The 21,486-nt window shown below is 47.3% G+C and overlaps 1 protein-coding gene across 12 annotated transcripts in view; it reads right to left on the bottom strand.

The window, feature by feature from the left end:
• Window positions 1-21,486, bottom strand: part of FRYL (FRY like transcription coactivator) — a 1,894,812-nt gene that overhangs the window by 89,870 nt on the left and 1,783,456 nt on the right. For all 12 annotated transcript variants that reach the window (XM_069201557.1, XM_069201569.1, XM_069201550.1 and 9 more), the window contains one exon: window positions 8,173-8,241. In XM_069201557.1, the coding sequence (XP_069057658.1) occupies window positions 8,173-8,241 (69 nt within the window). The remainder of the gene's footprint in view (window positions 1-8,172; window positions 8,242-21,486) is intronic.

The raw sequence follows: 21,486 nt of genomic DNA, 5'->3' as shown, positions 1-21,486 counted from the left end.
TGCCGCAACACTGAGGAGGCAGTGCTGGACTGTTAGTTGTAAGTGTATCTTCGTTACTTTTGTGAGCTTAGTCACTGTCTCTTTCAAGTACACTTCCAGACTCGCACATGTCCAGACCATGTGTAGGAAGGTGGCTACGCAATCTCCATATTTGGGGCAGGATGATTGTCTGTTAGGGTATCTTTGGTGTATGATGTTTAGGGCCAAGTATGTATGATGCAGATCACTGAAATGGATCAATTTGAATCTAGCATTACTGGGTATCTTTTGAACCTGCACACATTCCCTGCTACATTCTGTGATCAACAATATAGTCTGCAATCTGTTCCCTGAAGATCGCACTCTGAGTGATACTGCTGGCTTATCTCCTTTAAGGCAAAAAGAACAGATGATGGATGAAATGCTGAACAATTCAAACTTTCACCTCCTCGTCACAGATCTAGGCTTAAACCAGAGTTCTGCAAAGTCGGTCCTGGAGAGCTGGGCCCATGCCAGATTTTTAGCATATCCACATTTAGAAACAAGATGTTTCAGAAATCTACATTTTTCTAAGTTTGGATATGTAAAAAATCTGGCATGGACCCGGCTCTCCAGGACCAACTTTGCAGAACCCTGGCTTAAACCATTGTTTTTTGCCCACCACGCCACCCCAGGTTGGACCCAGCCATAAGCAAATCAGTCTTGAGCCTCCTCCAAATGGTAACAGTCCAGCCCAAACGGTCAGGCAGGTCCTCCCTGAACTGGAAACAGCATTCTGGGACTAGTTTCAGGGTATCACCCCTCATGTGGCGTGGTGGCAAAAAAACAATCGATTAAACTTACATCTTTGTGACTGGGGGTGAATGTTTGCACTGTTCAGCATTCGGTCCATCATCTGTTCTTTTTGCTTTTGTCGTCCTAAGTGGGAAGGGTATGCCCAGACGTGGGTCCCGTGCTCACTGCGCCACTAGATTCAAGCTAGCCAGGCTGATGAGGGGTGATACCATGAAAATGGTCCCAGGATGCTTGTTCACAGTCCAGGGATGACCTGACTTGGCAGTTTGGGATGGACTGTTCCCCTGGGGATCAGAGTCAAGCCATTTTTTCATATGGCTGGGTCCAAACTGGGATGGCGTGGTGGGCAAAAAAACAATGGATTAAACCCAGATCATCATCTGTTCTTTTTGCTTTTATCTCCTTTAAGTGCAGCGTACAAGGGCGACACTAGCCCCCCTCCCATCACCGCCTTCCAAGATCAGTTCTAGCACAGTAGAGGGGGGTGGTGCAGCAGGGAAGAAATTCAACACTTCTGGTGGTACGTGCCTACTTGGCAAATGGCAGGAAGTGCATAGAAGGGACTCCAAACACCTCCATGCCTTCATAAAGAGTTTGAAACGAATCCCCCGGGTAAAGATCACCAAGGTTAGGTAGCCCCCATCTTTTCAGACTGTCATCATCATCATCATCATAACCTCATGGATCCGGTGAAATGGCTGTAGCCACTCAATATGCAGAAATCTGCTAAAGGGCTGTTGCTTTAACACTCGTTTGACAACATGCTCCCACGCAAGGGCTAACTGATGCACAATTCGGGTGGGGAGGATTATCCTACCCCACTACACACCTGAGGAGTCTGTTGCCAATTTGGACTCTCACCACACTACATAGCTGCATGTTGCATTTGGGAGGTGAAACAGTATAATTCTAAGCCTAGAAGACCCAGTACTCCCTCCCCCAACCAGTTTCAATACCTCTAGTTGCACTCTACTCCATTTCTCGGCCCACACCAGCTGGATGAGGAGACTGTCTAGTTCTGGAAAAACTGACCTCGGGAATTGGCTATATGGCGTGCTACAAATCATACAGGCGTCATGGCAGGAACACCATTTTCGTTAGTGCCACCCTTCCCATTACAGAGACAGAACTGATGCTCCAGAAAGATACTGAGACACAGAGACCCTGCAGCACCCGATCAATGTTACATTGTCTATGGGTCAAAGCGGTGCAGGTGACCTACACCTCCAAGTACTGACACTCATCTGGTTCGCATTGATTACAGACCCTCTGGCAATTTCGAGTAAGATGGCTCACCTAATAGTGCCATACGGTATAGTACAGTCTTGGGTTTGTTAATGCGAAAAACCCAAGATCTTGGCAAAAGAGTCCCCTTCTTGCAGGTGGGCTGGGGAGTTCTGATGGAGATGGGTCAAGTACATCAAAGTGTCATCAGCGTACATGGAGACAACATGCAAGGATACCTCCACTCATTTCTCAAGCTGCATCGCCTATCGTAGTCTGATTGCAAGTAGCTCCATAGACAGTGCAAAGAGGAGCAGCAACAGAGGGCAGCCTTTCTCATCAGCTTTTCGATAGGCCATTTCTGCCCGAGTATGCCCCCGATTTAATGTGGGCTGTCGGTTCTCCGTATAGGAGGGGGATCCAGGTTAACAATCTGGCTCCAAAACCCATTCTGGCGAGGACCACAAATATGTACGCTGAGATAAGGGAACTGAAGGCCTTTTCGATATCAAGCTCCATCCACAGGTGCCATAACATGCCCCCCAGCATCCGAGATTCATCAGGGTACTGGGATTTGGAATAAAGCCCCATTGGTTCTTGTGCACAAACGCTTCCCATTGTTGGGAAGTGTCAAGCAGCTATTATTTTAATGGGCACTTTTGTGTCTACATCTAGCATTGATAGAGATCTATAGGAGGCCAAGGATTCTTGTTTGGCTTGGGTACCATAACAATTATCTCCTCCAGCATCGTCTCCGATATGGTCAACTTTTGGTAAGCCTCTCAAACTTCCAGTAGCCTGTCCTCTAACATGCCTGCATATATCTGATAAAATTCCGCAGAAATTAGATCCACCCAGTGCCTTACTAGGGGAAAAGGCTGCCTATGCTGGCCAGTATTTCCTCCATAGATATCCCTCGTTAACCAGGCCCCAGCACCAGTGTTCTTTCACTAAAAATGTACCATTGTTTCCACAATTGCCACACCTCTGGCACACAGATAAGTCCCTTGAAAAAGGTACCAGTGGTACTAAGGACCCTGTGACCGGGGAAGGTCCCGAAGGGCTGCAGCATGTGTTGTGCCACCCTAAGGGACATGCACACTGCCAGTGTAGATTGTGTGTGTTGGTGGGGAGAAAAAGGCAAAGTCGACATGGCATCCCCCTCAGGATGCCATGCACACAAAATACTGCCTGTGGCATAGGCAATTCACCCCTCTAGCAGTCCTTCAAGTTTTAAGGCAGGGTGCACTATACCACAGGTTAGGACATAGCTGCATGAGCAATATGACCCTACAGTGTCTAAGTCCATTCTTAGACATTGTAAGTACAGTGTGGCCATATTAAGTATATGGTCTGGGAGTTTGTCAAAACAAATTCCACAGTTCCATAATGGCTACAATGAACACTGGGAAGTTTGGTATCAAACTTCCCAGAATAATAAACCCACACTGATGCCAGTGCTGGATTTATTTAAAAAAAGCACACAGAGATCTTAGAGATACCCCCTGTATTTTACCCAATCTTTCAGTGCACGACTGACTGGTCAGTGCCAACCTGTCACTGAGACGAGTTTCTGACCCCCTGGGGCGAGAGACTTTGTGCTCTCGAGGACCAGAAACAACGCCTGCACTGAGTGGAGGTGCTTCTCACCTCCCCCTGCAGGAACTATAACACCTAGCAGTGAGCCTCAAAGGCTCAGGCTTCATTTACAATGCCCCAGGGCACTCCAGCTAGTGGAGATGCCCACCTCCCGGACACAGCCCCCACTTTTGGCGGCAAGTTCAGAGGAGATAATGAGAAAAACAAGGAGTCACCCACCAGTCAGGACAGCCCCTAAGGTGCCCTGAGCTGAGGTGACCTCTGCTTTTAGAAATCCTCCATCTTGGTTTTGGAGGATTCCCCCAACAGGAATAGGGATGTTCCCCTCTCCCCTCAGGGAGGAGGCACAAAGAGGGTGTAGCCACCCTCAAGGACAGTAGCCATTGGCTACTGCCCCCCAGACCTAAACACACCCCTAAATTCAGTATTTAGGGGCGACCCTGAACCCAGAAAATTAGATTCCTGCTACCGGAAGAAAGAAGAAGAACTGCTGACCTGAAAGCCCTGCAGAGACGATGGAGACACCAACTGACTTGGCCCCAGCCCTACTGGCCTGTCTCCAGACTCAAAGAACCTGCACAGCAATGCATCCGATGGGACCAGCGACCTCTGAGGCCTCAGAGGACTGCCCTACACCTAAAGGACCAAGAAACTCCCCGAGAACAACGGCACTGTTCAGAAACTTTGCAACAAAGAAGCAACTTCTAAAGAGACAGACACCTGTCTTCACACACTGCACAGAACGCCCCGTCTCGAGTTTGGAGAAACCAACACCGCAGAGAGGACTCCCAGGCGACTCCAACGTCTTGGACACCTTAAGTCGACCTCCCTGCACCCCCACAGCGACACCTGCAGAGAGAATCCAGGGGCTCCCCCTGACCGTGACTGCCTGGTAACAAAGGAACCCGACGCCTGGACCAAGCACTGCACCCGCAGCCCCCAGGACCGAGAGGAACCACCTACCAGTGCAGGAGTGACCAGCAGGCTGCCCTCCTCCTAGCCCAGTTGGTGGCTGGCCCGAGAAACCCCCCTGTGCCCTGCCTGCATCACTTAAGTGATCCCCGGGCCCCTCCATTGCTTTCAATATCAAACCCGACACCTACTTTGCTTACTGCGCCCGACCGCCCCTGTGCCCCTGAGTGTGTTTTTGTCTGGGCTTGAGTGTTTGTGTGTCCCCAGTGCTCTACAAAACGCCCCTGGTCTGCTCCCCGAGGACGCAGGTACTTACCTGTAAGCAGACTAGGACCGGAGCACCCCTGTTCTTCATAGGCACCTATGTGTTTTGGGCCCTCCTTTGACCTCTGCACCTAACCGGCCGTGTTGCTGCTGCACTTTGGGGTTGCCTTGAACCCCCAACGGTGGGCTGCCTATGCCCAGGAGACTGACTGTGTAAGTGCTTTACTTAACTGCAAAAACCTAACCAAACTTAACTCCCCCAGGAACTGTTGATTTTTGCACTGTGTACACTTTTAAAATAGCTTATTATCATTTTAACCAAAACTGTGTGTACTACTGTTTTAAATCAAAGTTCTATACTTAGCTGTGTGAAGTAACTTGCATTTTATGTACTTTCCTCAAATCTTGAATCTTGTGGTTCTAAAATAAATTAAGAAAATATATTTTTCTATATCAAAACTACTGGCCTGGAGTTAAGTCTTTGAGTGTGTGTTCCTCATTTATTGCCTGTGTGTCTACAGCAAATGCTTAACACCACCCTCTGATAAGCCTACTGCTCGACCACACTACCACAAAATAGATCCATTAGTATTATCTAATTTTGCCACTATCAACCTCTAAGGGGAACCCTTGGACTCTGTCCACACTATCTCCCACTTTGAGATAGTATGTACAGAGGCAACTTCCTACTACACTTATTTTTAAATTCCTCCATCTTGTTTGGAAGGAATTATGCCACTAGGACTAGAGTTCTGCCCACTTCCCAACAGAAGTGGTCATAAAAAGGGTTTAGTAACCCTAAAGGTGAGTAACCCATTGGCTACCACCTGGCACTCACTGTAATGTCCCTAGATTCATTATGTAGGTTGTACCCCTGAACCCTAGAACACAGATACCTAAGAAGAGTCGGACCAGCAAAGAAGACTGCAGGAGCCAACTGACTTGGCCCCAGTCCTACTGGCCTTTCTGCAGCCCTTGAAGATCCTGCACCAAAAGACGACCTATCCTGCACCCCAGCGACCTCCAAAGCTTTGGGAGGACAGCCTGCCTTAGGGAAAGATCAGATCTCTCAAGAACAGAGGACCTGTTAAAAAATAAACCAAGTTAATAAAAACACAAAACAAAAAAAACTTCTGCCGCGAGGAACTGCGAAACCGCCTCCAAATCCACCTCTGCACCTGACACCCCCAGTCCGAGTCCAAGTGGCCCACCGGTCCTGTAAAGGTTCTTCAACAATTCCAAGGCCACAGAGGGCTGACCCCTGCCGGACTCTGCCTCAAGGCCTGCAGCCTCAAACCGAAGACTCCCCCTGACTGCGACCTGTCTGGTAAGCTATTCCTGAAACTAAAGGACAACCCAGTGTCTAGAGCCCTTGGGCAGCTGGACCGTCCATGGTCCTACATCCCGTAGCATTAGAACCTACCTGGGCAGCTGTGAGTTTTCTTCATTCAGCATCCTGGGCCGAAACTGCAGCCTTTTTTCTAAAATTGATCTCCATTATTGACTTACAATGGGTGTCCGACACTGTGTTGGCACTCTGCACCAGGCTGCCCCCTGTGTCACTGAGGGTGTATGTTTAGAGCTGCCTTGTGGCCCCCCCCTTGTGTTTACCTCAACTCCAGGAGATTGAACCCCGACTACACATTCCTCACCTGTGAGCAGCGGATTTTCGATTACCCCCTGTCTCCATTGCTTAACATTGGGCACCCAATGCTATGTTGGCAAACTGCACCTGGCCGCTCCTGTGCTGCTGAGGGTGTAAATTTGGTGTTGCCTTGTAGCCCCCCTTATGCTCGCCTGAACTCCAGGAGATCGACCCCTGACCTTGCTTTAATCACCTGTGACTGGGCACCCATCTCCGAATCTGACCTCTGCAACCAGCCTCCCCTGTGCCATTGTAGGTGTGGTCTCAGTACTGATTTGAGCTTGCCTGGTGTTGACCTAAAACCCCAAAGACTGGATTTGTAAGTCATGTACTTACCTGCAAAACTGCATTCTTATTTTCTTCGCACAGGTTAACTGAAAAATTGCAAAAAGTGTTAATTTTTTAAACTGCAAAGTATTTATGATGGTAAATCTACTTACCTGATGACGGAGTTCTTGGGTTTGAAACTTATATATAAAAAAAATATTAGTTTTCTGAATTGGTCTCGGATTTATTCTTTGAGTGTGTGTCTCATTTATTGCCTCTGTGGGTACAACAAATGCTAAGCACTACCCTCTGATAAGCCTAACTGCTTGTCCAGACCACCACAAATAGAGCATTAGTTCAATCTACATTTACCTCAGCAGTACTAAATACACTGGACTCTCTGCAGAATGTACTTCATTTTAGTGCACTATATAGAGAGCCAGCTTCCTACATGTCCTACAGGGTGTCTATCCACATCCCAGTCCGAAATAAAGTTAAGTTTGAATCACCGACCCAGATGAAGAGGTGTCAATATAAGGCACCAGGATCGCTAGAAGATTCCAACAGAATTGGGCACTTATGAATTTAACAGACATAGTTTTACCCCCATTCAAGATACCATGCAAAAGGACAAACCTACCCTACACATCTGCATGAGTGTCTGGCGCCATCCACATTGTGGTGCCCCCCCCCCCACCCCACCCCCAATGAATGTCAATGAAGGACATCTGCCATCTTCATTTCTAAGTCTACATTTCAGCAAAGGAGGAATATCTATCTCTCCCCCCCCCCACCCCCCCGCCCGCATCCCTGAGCGTTTGTGTGTCGGCTTACCCTCTCTGCACTGGTCAAGGGGAGCAGGGGCTTATCCACCGGGAGAGGGGAGGGGGAGGGGGTAAGGGGAGAGACAACAGGACCCTCAGTGACCCAGGGCGCTCTCTTCAAAGAGTGGCCACCATCTTCAGTATTCCAATGTGTGGGAGGTCCCTGTAGTCACAGGAGAACAGAGCAGCTGAATCTGTTATTTAATGAGCCCAGGATCTCCCAGCACCGTGGGGGTTGTAGTTACAGGTGCTAGTTGGGGAAGGAGCACAGGATGTTAAAGGATAGTGCATGGGCTGCACGGAGCCCTAGCTCAGAACACCTGGTCAGCCATTTTGGTCGGCCATGTCCCTCCTCAAACAATTTTTTTTTTTAAGGCAAAATTGATACAGAACTTCGTTTTTCAAACAATGTAATGGGAAGAAAGCTAATGAATAGCATTAATGACAGAATAGGCGAAGGGAATATCGTTCAGGCTCTTTCAACAGTACTATTGTTGGAAATCAATTTTCGAAGTCTAGCTTACTTTCGAACCTGAATCACTAAGAATCATCATCTGATTTTCTAGATCCTTGCTAGTCACTGCCCTCACGCAGATTTTTTTATGTAAATGGTATATAATATTTCAATAGGCAAAACAGAAGTAATTGCAACAATGTACCAACCTGTGCATCTGTGTGGGTTCTGTCAAAGCCATCACCTGCTCCAAATGTCGTATTGCACTTCTCCAACCACTACAAAGAAATACACAAAACATTGATAAAAGATGGTGCTAATGCATTCGACTGCATATTATTTAATATGAACACAGCCTACAAAATAATAGAAAATACTATAACATAAAATAAAATAAGCGTAATAATTAAGCACTATTGCCACATTTTCTCACTTTTAAAAGAGAAAAATTAAAGGAAACATTATTCACAGACATCAAATCTCATATATTGGAAATACTGCACTGTTACTTAGAAGCAGCTGTGAACTTCTAAAATTGCACCAAGTATTACAATAGTAGGTGATCCTAATACTCTGCAGTGAAGCTCCTGGACACTAGAACACAAGTTTGCTTTGGTAGACACTATCTAATCACAGATTCTCCATCTTTTGAATACCCTGAGGTGCCGGACTGCATCCTGAGATTTTTCTCAGCAATTCCCTTGCGGGCCGCCAGGCAGTGCCGTGTGGTTATGTGTCTGGTTTGCGCCATCCCTGATGTGTCAGATTATTTGTCATTCATCCATTGAGCCCTTTTTAATTTGAGATTACAGCAGGCAGTTCTCTAACTGTAACCTTTTAAAATGGAGAAAAAAATCCACTCCACATAATGGGGAGGTGTGAGGATTGGGAAGGCATCTGAAGTTAGATAGAACATCCACCAGAAAGAGCGTCTCTGAAAGTAAGCAACTTTTTCTTCCGAGGAATAATTCTAGCTGCAGATTTCTCACCTAGTAAATGGATACTAAAGCGTTTCTTGACAAGAGTGGAGGGAAGAAGGTGAGTTGAGAATCAATGTATTTTTTTTTTCTTCAATTTTGACTTACCAGAGGATTTAGAGTGGGACGACTAACTCTCTCTCTGTAACAGTCTTGGGAAATGAGAATGCATCCATGTCCTTGACTGGACTAGGCATTGGGAGCTTTCCTGCAATGCTCAGTGATGTAGAACTTTGCCTTGCTTCCTGGATGGCTCTTGGATTCATACAAACATATTAGTTGCATTATTTCCAGAGAAACCTTGTGGGGGTCCATCACCTACATCCATTTGTGGCATTCCTTGCAGGATTTGAAACATGTCAATTTGGCAGGTGACAGGTCCTGTGCACACTGGAAAACAATTTAGGGAAAAGTATTCTGTCAGTGACTCAGAGGGAGTGAGTTTCGGACCCGCTTCGGAAGGTTACAGGAAGTAAGCCACTGACCCAATTTCACTTTCAGGCCCACTTGACAGCCTTGACAGAGTCGCACAATGCCACCTTATGGCATGCAAGGGAATTGCTAAGAAAAATCTCTGGATCCAGTCTGGCCCTTGAGGGTATGCACAAGGTGAGAAATTGTAGATTTATTTCAGTGTAACAAGTAAGAAAGGGGTAAATGTTCCACTTTACAACATTTTTCATGTCTTCATTTTGAAGATATTTTTCAATGGATTAGAGTTTTAATGTTTTGTACTTTCATCTTTCTCTGCTATTTTTTCAAACCTCAAAAGGCTATTTCTTGGAGGATCATTTTCTTGGAAAGATGATGATCCTCCTAGAAATAGCTTCCAGGGAAAATGATACACTGACGTGCCACACTGGATCCAGAAAATGTTTACAATAGCTTCCACACCACAGTGGAAAGCAGTGTTACTGAAGTATAGTGCAGCTCTGCATCACCTATGGGAGAGACCACAAAGATCTGCTTGTGGAGCCACCCCTGCTTGCGGACATCAGATTACAAACCTGTTATTTCTGTGCCTTCAGATGCAGAGAGGCTGACAAATTAGGGTGCTGTAAGTGTGCATTCTCAAACTTGGAACCTTATAATCTATCATGACGTTCACTTTACAGAACAAGGAGGTAGTGGTGAGTAATCTACAATTAGAAGTATCAAACAGGAAGAATATTACTGAAGTTAAATAACCTGTTCTGCTGACTTACTCCTAACCTTTTGAATAGATACTAAAGCAGTACCCTCTCAAAAGTGGTGGGTCTGAAGTATGAGTGGACTTCACATCATGAAGTCCTGCAGGACCGAGGGGGCTAAATGACCCTCCCTGCTGACCTGGGAGTTGATACTGTAGTACCTGAGGAAGGTATGGCCAAACACACATGTACCAGCTTGGCAGATGCCACACCATAGCACTTCTAGCCAGGGCTGTAGTTACAGCTTTAAACTGGTGGAATGAGCTTGAAGGCCCTAAGGAGGATCCTTTTTGACGAAACAATTGCACGGCTTAACACTGAGGACAATCCACGGTGCAACATCCTTTTCTAGACTGTCTTTGCACTGACAAACCCAACAAAGTTCTATCAATGTAGAAACAAATAGCCCACTTAGGATCTAACTGGTGTTGTCTGTCCTCCTAAACAAATAAAGAGTACACTGTTCCTAAAAAAACAGAAAGGTCTAGGGAACCTGAATGTTCAGGAGCAAAAGCCCTCATGCATCACATTGGATGACAGGCATCATCATCGGGAATTGCTCCACGTCAGGCCGGCGCTGCAATGCCTGACGTGCTCCCAAGAAGGAGCTGTCAGCCGTAACTGCTAATGTGATGACTGGTGGAAGGAAGGAACAACCACAAATCCAAAACCAGGAGAGTAAAAAGGATTGTTAAAATTGGTTATTCATTTCAAACTCGCATCATAAATTTAATCAGTAAAGAGAAATGAAGACCAAGGTTAAAAACACAAAGGAAAGTAAGAAATGAGTGCAATGCTCAACAACTTTCAAAACACTACCAAAAGATGCCTAAATGTGTGGTACCTCCAACAAAGGATCAACATGTTTCGCGTCCAAAGATCCAGGTAGATCCGTTGACGCTTCATCAGGACCACAAAATAGCTTCTCCAAATAACATTAGGAAAGAACAAAGCAATCACTTACATTTAGTCAACTGTTAAATGTCATCAAAAAGGTCGCCCTAGAAAACACCGATAAAAACAAACACCAAAATGAAAAACCAAATGTGCATATTAATACAATGGGTGATCAGAGGAACCATATAAACAGAAAAATGCTTGTCTGTCCTCCTCCTTGGAGGAACACAAGGGGCATGATGTACTGCCCAACATGAAAAGGTGACACCGAATTTGGAAAAAATGATGTTAGAGTCTGAAGCACCAATTTGTTGTGTAGAAAGGTGGCATTTTGTGACTGAATAGACAATGCCTGCAGTCCGTTAAGCACTGTGAAGAAGAGGTGGCAATGTGCCAATCGAAGTTGAGCGCCAAAATACTGAAGGTGCACCTGTGCACATGCCCACATCAAAAAAGTAAGGCCCATTTTAAGGCCCCACTGTGACTTGATAAATGGAGCAGGGTGAAATGTATCTGAAAGCTGTTTAAAGAAAAGCAATAAAAACTGTTTCTTGAATAAACAGAGTTAATCAAGCAAACAAAACAGCCAATAAGTTAACACTTAACTGTGCCTAGAGCAAAATCTTGTCGGATTAGAGAGAATGCAAACAAAAGAACATCAGGCAGCTTAGTTTAAACATGATCAGTCTCTTTGCCCTCGCACCAGGTGACTAATTCAGACCAGCGACCATAGTAAATGGACTTTGTGGATGGGGCGAGCAGTCAAAATGACATCTAACCTCTCCCAGGGGAAGAGTTTGAAGTAACCAAGTGGATTCTGCACAATCTCAACAAATAGAGGTGTAGATTGTGGAACTTTGAGCATAGGACTCTGCCATTCTGTTGAGATAGCAAGTCCTCTAGAAACTTCAGCCGAAGACAAGGGCAGATGCTTGGATCCAGCTAGTTGGGGTCCTAGATTCTTTGACCCCAAGCCAGGGCGCTCAAGATGAGCTGGGCCGGTGCAACCTGATCTTCTTCGAGACTCGTGCAATCAGCAGCAAAGGCACCTCTTAATTAATGGGGCAAAGGTAGAAGCCCTGAGGGATACAGGTGCCAGTGTCACCATGGTGACAAAGAAACTGGTTTTCCAAGGACAGTATTTGGCTGGACAAACATATCCAGTTACCAATGCTGACAATGTAACTAAAGTACATCCAATGGCTATGGTGACTTTAGAATGGGGAGGGGTTACTGGTCTGAAACAAGTAGTGGTCTCTTCTCCTATCCTAGGGAATGATCTGGAGACCTGAGCTTGGGCTGAGGTAAAGCCCAAAACCCATGCAGTCATGCTGGGAATCCCTGAACTGGTGTATGCAAAAAGAGCACAGAGCACAGCACAGGGTGAAAAATAAGGGTTGGAGCCTGGACCAAAGGCCCAACCTCCAGGAGAAAAAGCAAGAAGACTAGGGGACCAGCTTCTGAGCAGCACAAGAAACAAGACCTCTCTTCTCAGGAAGATGGCTTATCCCCTGAGGGAATGGAGTCCATAGAGCGGGATCCTTACCAGGTAGAGCTCTTGGGCCAACGGGGACCCTCGAGGGAACCGCTACGCCAGGGACAAAAGACTTGCCCCACTCTTGAAGGCCAGAGGCAGCAAGCAGCTGCACAGGAAAAGGGAGATGTCAGTGGCTCCCACAGGGTCTATTGGGAAGATAGAGGCCAGAGACCCCAACCCTGGTGCAACCAAGAGAGTGGTAGTACCTCAGCAGATTAGGGAGTTTATCCTAACTTTGGTCCATGACATCTCCCTATCTGAGCATCTGGGACAAACAAAACCAAGGCGTAGGCTTGTCAGCCACTTCTATTGACCCAATATGTCCCAGAAGGAGCTTTTTAACTCCTGTGTCGTCTACCAAGCCAGTGCTAAGGTGGGTGGTCACCTAAAGCCCCCCCTCATTCCACTTCCTGTGGTGGGGGATTCCTTTGAAAGGGTTGGTGTGGACATTGTGGTTCCATGTGAGCCACCCACAGCCTCAGGGAATCAGTACATACTGGTAGTAGAGGATCATGCAACCAGGTACCCTAAAGCCATTACGCTTAGGTCTAACTACAGCTCCTGCAGTAACCAAGGCCCTGGACTGCTATTTTTACCAGAGTAGGGATTCCTAAGGAGGTGGCTTCTGACAGAGGTACAAAGTTCATGTCAGCTAACCTAAAACACATGCGGAATGAGTGTGGGGTGACTTCTAAGTACACCACTGTAGGAAGCTGGCCTGGTGTGTGGTGGGTACCTATGGTACTTGCACCTTATACCAAGTCCAGGTATGCCCTCTTAGTGAAGAATAGGCAGTGTCTAGAAGCCAAGCTCTCTAGAGGTAGCTGTGGATGAGCAGCCAAGGCTTATCTAGGAGGCATGCAAAGCTCATGCAATATCACTGTAGTCACACAGCACTTACACACATGACAGAAAACACTTATTTGTACAAAAATAAAGGTACTTTATTTTTGGAACAAATCACTACAAAATACTAGACAGGTAAGCCACCCTTAGAAGGTAAGTAATACACTAAATATATACACTAGTAATCAGAAACAGACATAGTAAAGGTTAGAAAACAGTGAAAATAGCAAAATCCAATAGTGACCCTAGGGGGAGCACAAACCATATACTAAAAAAATCACAGGGGACCCTCAGCGTCGCAGAGAGTCCACAGGAGCAGAAGCAGCACCCAGAGGACTCGGACACAGGAGTCGCAGAATAAGCCCAAGCAGCACTACAAAAGAGGATCCCACGCCACACGAGAACCACGCAGGAGGCTGTGCTTTGCAGGATGGAGTGCTGGGGGCTGAAGCTACAAGTTGCCTGAAGATCCCTGGAGGAGATGCAAACAAGCTTTGGCAGCTGCAAGACCGCAGTGCTCGGGGTACTGTCCTGTGTGGGAGGACAAACGCTTACCTCCACCAAGGTTGGACAGCTGGCAGAGAGGACGAAGAGGACTACTCCAGACCACCACCCGTGATGCAGGATCCACGCAGCTCAAGATGAGAGGAGAGTCACGCAGTCAGTCGTCGCTTGTTGTAGGTGCCTGCGGTTGCAGGGAAGTGGCTCCTTCACTCCAAAGTAGATTCCTTCTTCTTGTGCAGGCTGAAGAGTTGCAGTCTTCTGAGGATGCACAGTCGGGGAAATGTTGCAAAGCTGGCAGGAGACGTGGAAACAAAGTTGCAGAAGAGTCTTCTTCATTGTAGCAGCTTTTGTCGGTTCCTGGAGGGTCCAGTTGTGGTTCCAGTGGCCAGAAGTCGAAGCAGAGGTTGCAGAGGAGTCCTGCTGGAATCTTGCAAGTCAAATCTGAGGACCCACCCAAGAGAGAGAGCCTAAATAGCCCTGAGAGTGGGAATGGTCACCTAACCAGGTAAGCAACTATAAAGGATGGGGCCCTGACGTGACCTGCCTGGCCACTCAGATGCTCCCAGAGTTCCCTGCAAACCTTGAAAAACAAGATGGCAGGCCCCAGTGAGCAGCTCTGGTCACCACCCCTGGGGTGGTGATGGACAGGGGAGTGGTCATTCCCCTTTCAATTGTCCATTTGCGTGGCACAGTATGAACTGGTGTGGACTGGTTTATGCATAGAGGGCACCAAATGTGCCCTTTTAAGCAAACCAGTGGCTTTGGGAGGCTACCCCTCACCTGTCAGAGACACCTGTTTCCAAAGGGAGAGGGTGTTACCTCCCTCTCCCAAAGGAAATCCTTTGTTCTGCCTTCCTGGGCTTGATCAGATCAAGCAGCAGGATGGCAGAAACCTGTCTGAGGGGGTGGCAGCAGCTGGGCTGCCCAGAAAACCGAGTAAGACTGGTGGAAGCAATGCTGGGGGTCTTCTAAGGAGCCCCCAGAGTGCACAGAATCGTACTTCAAATACTTGCAACAGCCCAGATTTGGAGTTATTATGTAGCTGGACATAGGTAGTGACCTATGTCCAGTACACATGAAAAATGGCATCCCTGCACTCACTAAGTCCAGGAAAATGGATCTGGAGTTTGTGAGGGCACCTCTGTTAGTGCCCTCACAGACGGACACCTGCATCCTGCCATCTGGGCTGAGAGGGCCTACCATAGGGGTTATGAAAGGAAATACCTCCTTGGCATGGTTACCCCCTGACTTTTTGCCTTTTGCTGATGCCAGTTATGATTGAAGGTGTGCTGGGACCCTGCTAGCCAGGCCTCAACACTAGTGTTCTTTCCCTAAACTGTACCTTTACTTCCACAATTGGCACAGCCCTGGCGCTCAGATAAGTCCTTTGTAAATGGTACCCCTGGTACCAAGGGCCCTGATGTCAGGGAAGGTCTCTAAGGTCTGCAGCATGTCTTATGCCACCCTGGGGACCCCTCACTCAGCACATGCACACTGACTCACAGCTTGTATATGCTGGTGGGGAGAAAATGACTAAGTTAACATGGCACTCCCTTCAGAGTGCCATGCCAACCTCTCACTGCCTGTGGCATAGGTAAGTCACTCCTCTAGCAGGCCTTACAGCCCTAAGGCAGGGTGCACTATACTATGGGTGAGGGCATATGTGCATGAGCAAAACCTTAGACACTGTAAGTGCAGGGTAGCCATAAAGGGTATATGGTCTGGGTGTTTGTAAAACACAAACTCCAGAGTTCCATAATGGCTACACTGAAATATGAATATAACAAGGAACCCGACGCCAGGACCAAGCACTGCACCTGCAGCCCCCAGGACCAGAAGGAACCGAACCTCAGTGCAGGAGTGACCACCAGGCGACCCTCTGCCTAGCCCAGTCCGTGGCTGGCCCGAGAAACCCCCTGTGCCCTGCCTGCACCGCTAGAGTGACCGATTCCTACTGAAAACCCGACGCCTACACTGCACCCGCTGCCCTTGTGCCGCTGAGGGTGTTTTGTGTGCCTACTTGTGCCCCCCTGCGTTCTACAAACTCCCCCTGGTCTGTCCCCCGAGGATGTGGGTACTTACCTGCTGGCAGACTGGAGCCGAGCACCCCTGTTCTTCATAGGCACCTATGTGTTTTGGGCAACTCTTTGACCTCTGCACCTGACCGGCCCTGAGCTGCTGGTGTGATAACTTTGGGGTTGCCTTGAACCCCCAATGGTGGGATGCCTATGCCCAGGAACCTAGACTTGTAAGTGTCTTACTTACCTCCCCCAGGAACTGTTGATTTGTGCACTGTGTCCACTTTTAAAATAGCTTATTGCCATTTTTACTAAAACTGTGTATCCTATTGCTCTAATTCAAAGTTCCTAACTTACCTGTGTGGAGCACCTTCCATTTTATGTATTTACTTCAAATCTTGAACTTGTGGTTCTAAAAAATAAATATTGAGGAACTATTGGCCTGGAGTTAAGTGTTTGAGTGTGTGTTCCTCATTTATTGCCTGTGTGTGTACAACAATTGCTTAGCACTACCCTCTGATAAGCCTACTGCTCGACCACACTACCACAAAATAGAGCATTAGAATTATCTAATTTTGCCACTATCTTACCTGTAAGGGGAACCCTTGGACTCTGTGCACACTATCTCTTACTTTGAGATAGTATATACAGAGCCAACTTCCTACAGGTGACTTCTAGTGACCTGTAGTGAAAACGGATGCATGGGACCATTTTGCGCAGGCTGCAATGGCAGGCCTGCAGAACCCTTTATATGAGCTCCCTATGGGTGGCAGACTAACTGCTGCAGCTGCAACCCATAGGGATCCCCTGGAACCCGAATGCCCTGGGTAACTAGGTACCATATACTAGGGACTTACATGGGGGTGGGGGGGGTCAGCATGCCAATTGTGTGAAGAAAAAGGTACTATTTAGAGGAGAGCGCAAAACTACTGGGGTGCTGATTAGCGGAAAGCCAGTAGACACAGTCAAACATACTGTCAACAGGCAGAAAATGGGGGTAACCATGCCAAGAAAGAGGGCACTTTCCAACAACCACACAATATCATCCACAAACCAATGGACTTGTTGAGAGATTCAACAAGACATTGAAGGCCATGATCATGGTGCTCCTTGAAAAACTCAAAAGGAGATGGGACGTCCTCATGCCATGCTTGCTTTCACTTACCAGAGGGGCCTCTGAAGGGAGTAGGGTTTTCCCCTTTTGAACTTCTGTTTGGCCACCCTGCAAGGGGACCACTTGCACTTGTAAACAAAGGATGGGAGACACCTCTCCATGAGCCTAAAGAAGATGTGGCAGACTATGTGCATGGCCTCCACTCAAGGACGGCTGAGTACATAAAAAAGGTATCCATAAAACCTGATGCCAGCCAACAGCTCTAGAAGCAGTGGTATGACCAAAAGGCTGCACTGGTAGAATTCAAACCAGGGCAGAACATATCGGTTCTGGAGCCCTTGGCTCCCAGGGCACTTCAGCACAGATGGATTGGCCCTTATCCTATCCATACTTGGAAGACCGGGGCACCAGCAGGACACCCAAAAGGGTGATCCATGTAAACCACCTCAAACTCTATTATGACGGGACAGCTGTAACCATGCTGATGCTTACCAACGAGGAGCAGGAAGCAGAGTGAACCTCTCCCTGACCTCCTCTCAAATGACCCTAAACCTGGGTCAGTTGATGGAGCTGTCTACTCGGACACCCTCACTGCCTAACAGCAAGCTGACTGCAGGCAAGACCTACAGCAGTTTGCTGGGCTCTTCTCTTTGACCCTTGGACAGACTCACCTGTGTACCCATGATGTGGACACAGTTTACTTGTCAAAAAAAAAAAAAAAAAAAGACAGACAGACAGCCTGACCAGGTCAAAGACAGCATCAAAGTGAAAGTCCACAAGATGCTGGATTTAGAGGTTATTGAGCCTTCTGACAGTCCCTGGGCTAGCCCAGTGCTCTTAATCCCCGAACCACATTCCAAAGAAGGCAAGAGAGAAACTAGGTTCTGTTTGGACTAGAGGGATCTCAACTCTCTGACCAAGACAAATGCTCATTCTATACCAACAGCAGATGAACTGAATGACAAATTAGGTGCAGCCACATTTCTTAGTACCTTGGACTTAACTGCAGGGTACTGGCAAATTAGGATGGCACCTGGAGCAAAGGAAAAGACAGCATTCTCTACACCTGATGGGCATTATCAGTTTACTGTTATGACGTTTGGGTTAAAGAATGCCCCTGCCACCTTCCAAAGGTTGGTGAATCAAGTCCTTGCTGGCTTGGAGTACTTTAGTGCAGCATATCTAGATGATATTGCTATCTTTAGCGCCTCCTGGCAGTATTACCTGATCCACCAGGTGAAGGTTTTGCAGGCCTTGCAATCAGCAGGCCTCACTATTAAGGCATCAAAGTGCCAGATAGGGCAGGGCACTGTTGTATACTTGGGCCACCTTGTAGGTGGAGGCCAAGTGTAACCTTTACAACCCAAGATCCAGATCCAGACAATTCTGGACTGGGAAGCTCTAAAAACCTAGACCCAAGTCACAGCATTCCTAGGCTTGACTGGGTACTACAGGAGGTTTGTGAAGGGGTCTGGATCCAATGTGCCTTCCTCAGAGAACTGACCTCAAAGAAGATGCCTGTTAGAAATGGGGTCTTTGGTTGACAGTCTGGTTACCCCCTGTTCAAGCAAGGACCCTCACTCTAGTCAGGGTAAAAGAGAATCACCCTCAGCTAACCCCTGCTTACCCCCTTAGTAGCTTGGCAGAGCAGTAGCCTTAACTTCAGAGTGCTAGGTGTAAAGTATTTGTACCAACACACACAGTAACTTAATGAAAACACTACAAAATGACAACACCAGGTTAGAAGAATAGGAAATATTTATCTAAACAAAACAAGACCAAAACAACAAAACTCCGACATACACAAGTCAAGTTATGAATTTTTTAAGATTAAACTCATAAACAGTGCTTAGAAACACAAAATGCTTTGATGAGGTGTTAACACGGCGTAGTGACAGAGTTGTTCCCAACAAGCAGACACCAGCGGTGCTGGACACGGAGTCGCGTAGACCCCCAAGTACAGTACCTTTGGTGAAGAGTGAAAACAAGTCGATGCACGAAGTAGGGGATCGCGGCGTCTGTGCGAAACATTGAACCTGCGCACTTCGAGCAGCGTTGGTCACGACGTGGTGCGGCGACTTCCATGGAGTCGCGGACTTCAGTGGGGCTGCAGCGGCGTCGGGCCTGTGAAGGTTGTCACATTCCAGCGAAGATCACGGAGTCGGTTGCAGGCGGCATCTCCGGATTCAGTAGTGGCGTCAGTACGAAGTCGATTTCCACCAGCTTTCCATTCAAGGGCCCAGGGACTGGATAGGGCACCACTTGTCAGAGCAGGAGTCTCTCCAGAGACTCCAGGTGCTGGCAGATAGAAGTCTTCACTGTCCCTGAGACTTCAAACAACAGGAGGCAAGCTCTAAATCAAGCACTTGGAGATTTCTTCACAAGATGGAAGGCACGCAAAAGTCCAGTCTTTGCCCTCTTACTCTGGCAGAAGCAGTAACTGCAGGATAGCTCCACAAAGCACAGTCACAGGCAGGGCAGCACTTCTCAGCTCTTCTACAGGCAGAGGTTCCTCTTGATGTCCAGAAGTGTTCTAAAGTCTGTGGTTTTGGGTGCCCTTCTTATTCCCAATTTCTCCTTTGAAGTAGGCCTACTTCAAAGTAAAGTCTCTTTTGAATGTGAAATCCTGCCTTGCCCAGGCCAGGCCCCAGACACTCATCTGGGGGTTGGAGACTGCATTGTGTGAGGACAGGCACAGCCCTTTCAGGTGTAAGTGACCACTCCTCCCCTCCCTCCTAGCACAGATGGCTCATCAGGAAATGCAGACTACACCCCAGCTCCTTTTGTGTCACTGTCTAGTATGAGGTGCAACCAGCCCAACTGTCAAACTGACCCAGACAGGGAATCCACAAACAGGCAGAGTCACAGAAATGGTATAAGCAAGAAAATGCTCACTTTCTAAAAGTGGCATTTTCAAACACACAATCTTAAAATCTATTTTACTAAAAGATGTATTTTTAAATTGTGAGCTCAGAGACCTCAAACTCCATATGTCCATCCGCTCCCAAAGGGAATCTACACTTTAATCAATTTTAAAGGTAGCCCCCATGTTAACCTATGAGAGGGACAGGCCTTGCAACAGTGAAAAACAAATTTAGCAATATTTCACTGTCAGGACATATAAAAAACATTACTGTATGTCCTACCTTTACCATACACTGCACCCTGCCCTTAGGGCTACCTAGGGCCTCCCTTAGGGGTGTCTGACATGTAAGAAAAGGGAAGGTTTAGGCCTGGCAAGTGGGTACACTTGCCAAGTCGAATTTACAGTTAAAACTGCACACAGACACTGCAATGGCAGGTCCGAGACATGATTACAGAGCTACTTATGTGGGTGGCACAACCAGTGCTGTAGGCCCACTAGTAGCATTTGATTTACAGGCCCTGGCACCTCCAGTGCACTTTACAAGGGGCTTAATAATAAATCCAATATGCCAATCATGGATAAACCAATCAACAATACAATTTACACAGAGAGCATATGCACTTTAGCACTGGTTAGCAGTGGTAAAGTGCTCAGAGTTAAAAAACCAACAGCAACAGGTCAGAAAAAAATAGGAGGCAGGAGGCAAAAAGATTGGGGATGACCCTGCATAAGCAAAAAAGTCCAACAATGCCCAAAAAGGTAAACTGGACTCTTGACTGTCAAAAGGCCTTTGACACCCTGAAGTAGGCAATGTGCTAAGGACCAGTTCTTAAAGCTCCAGACTATTCTAGGCAATTCATTGTGCAGACAGATGCTTCTGAACATGGGATAGGAGCATTCCTGTCCCAAACCAATGATGATGGTCATGACCAGCCTGTTGCTTTTATTAGCAGGATGTTACTCCCCAGGGAGAAATGTTGGAGTGCCATTGAGAGGGAGACCTTTACTGTGGTTTGGTGACTGTAAAAGCTGAGAGCATACTTTTTTGGTACTCACTTTATTGTTCAAACTAATCACAGATCTCTCAGATGGCTGATGCAAATGAACGATGAGAACACTAATATTGTGAGGTGGTCCACATCCCTACAGGGAAAGGTCTTTTCAGTTTAACACAGACCTGGGACTGCTCATGCCAATGTAGATGGCCTTTGCAGGTTATTCCACTTAGATAATGAAGACTCTCTTGGGAAAGGTTAGCCTCATCCTCTTTCGTTTGGGAGGGGGTTGTGTAGGAAAGTGCCCCTTTTGGCATGGTTACCCCCAATTTTGCCTGATATTGATGCCAACTTGACTGAGTGTGTGCTGGGACCCTGCTAACTAGGCCACAGCACCAGTGTTGTTTCGCAAAAACTATACCATTGTTCCCACAATTGGCACATGGTTAAGTCCCTTGTAAAAGGGGGCTCCATGGCACCAAAGGCCCTGTGGCCAGGGAAGGTCCCCAAGGGCTGCAGCATGTACTAGGCACCCCTGGGTGACTCCTCACCAGGCACATGCACACTGCCATTGCAGCT

The sequence above is a fragment of the Pleurodeles waltl genome, chromosome 1_2 (genome assembly GCF_031143425.1).
Source record: "Pleurodeles waltl isolate 20211129_DDA chromosome 1_2, aPleWal1.hap1.20221129, whole genome shotgun sequence".
In the NCBI taxonomy this organism is placed as follows: Eukaryota; Metazoa; Chordata; class Amphibia; order Caudata; family Salamandridae; genus Pleurodeles; species Pleurodeles waltl.
This window is presented reverse-complemented; position numbering and strand designations above follow the sequence as displayed.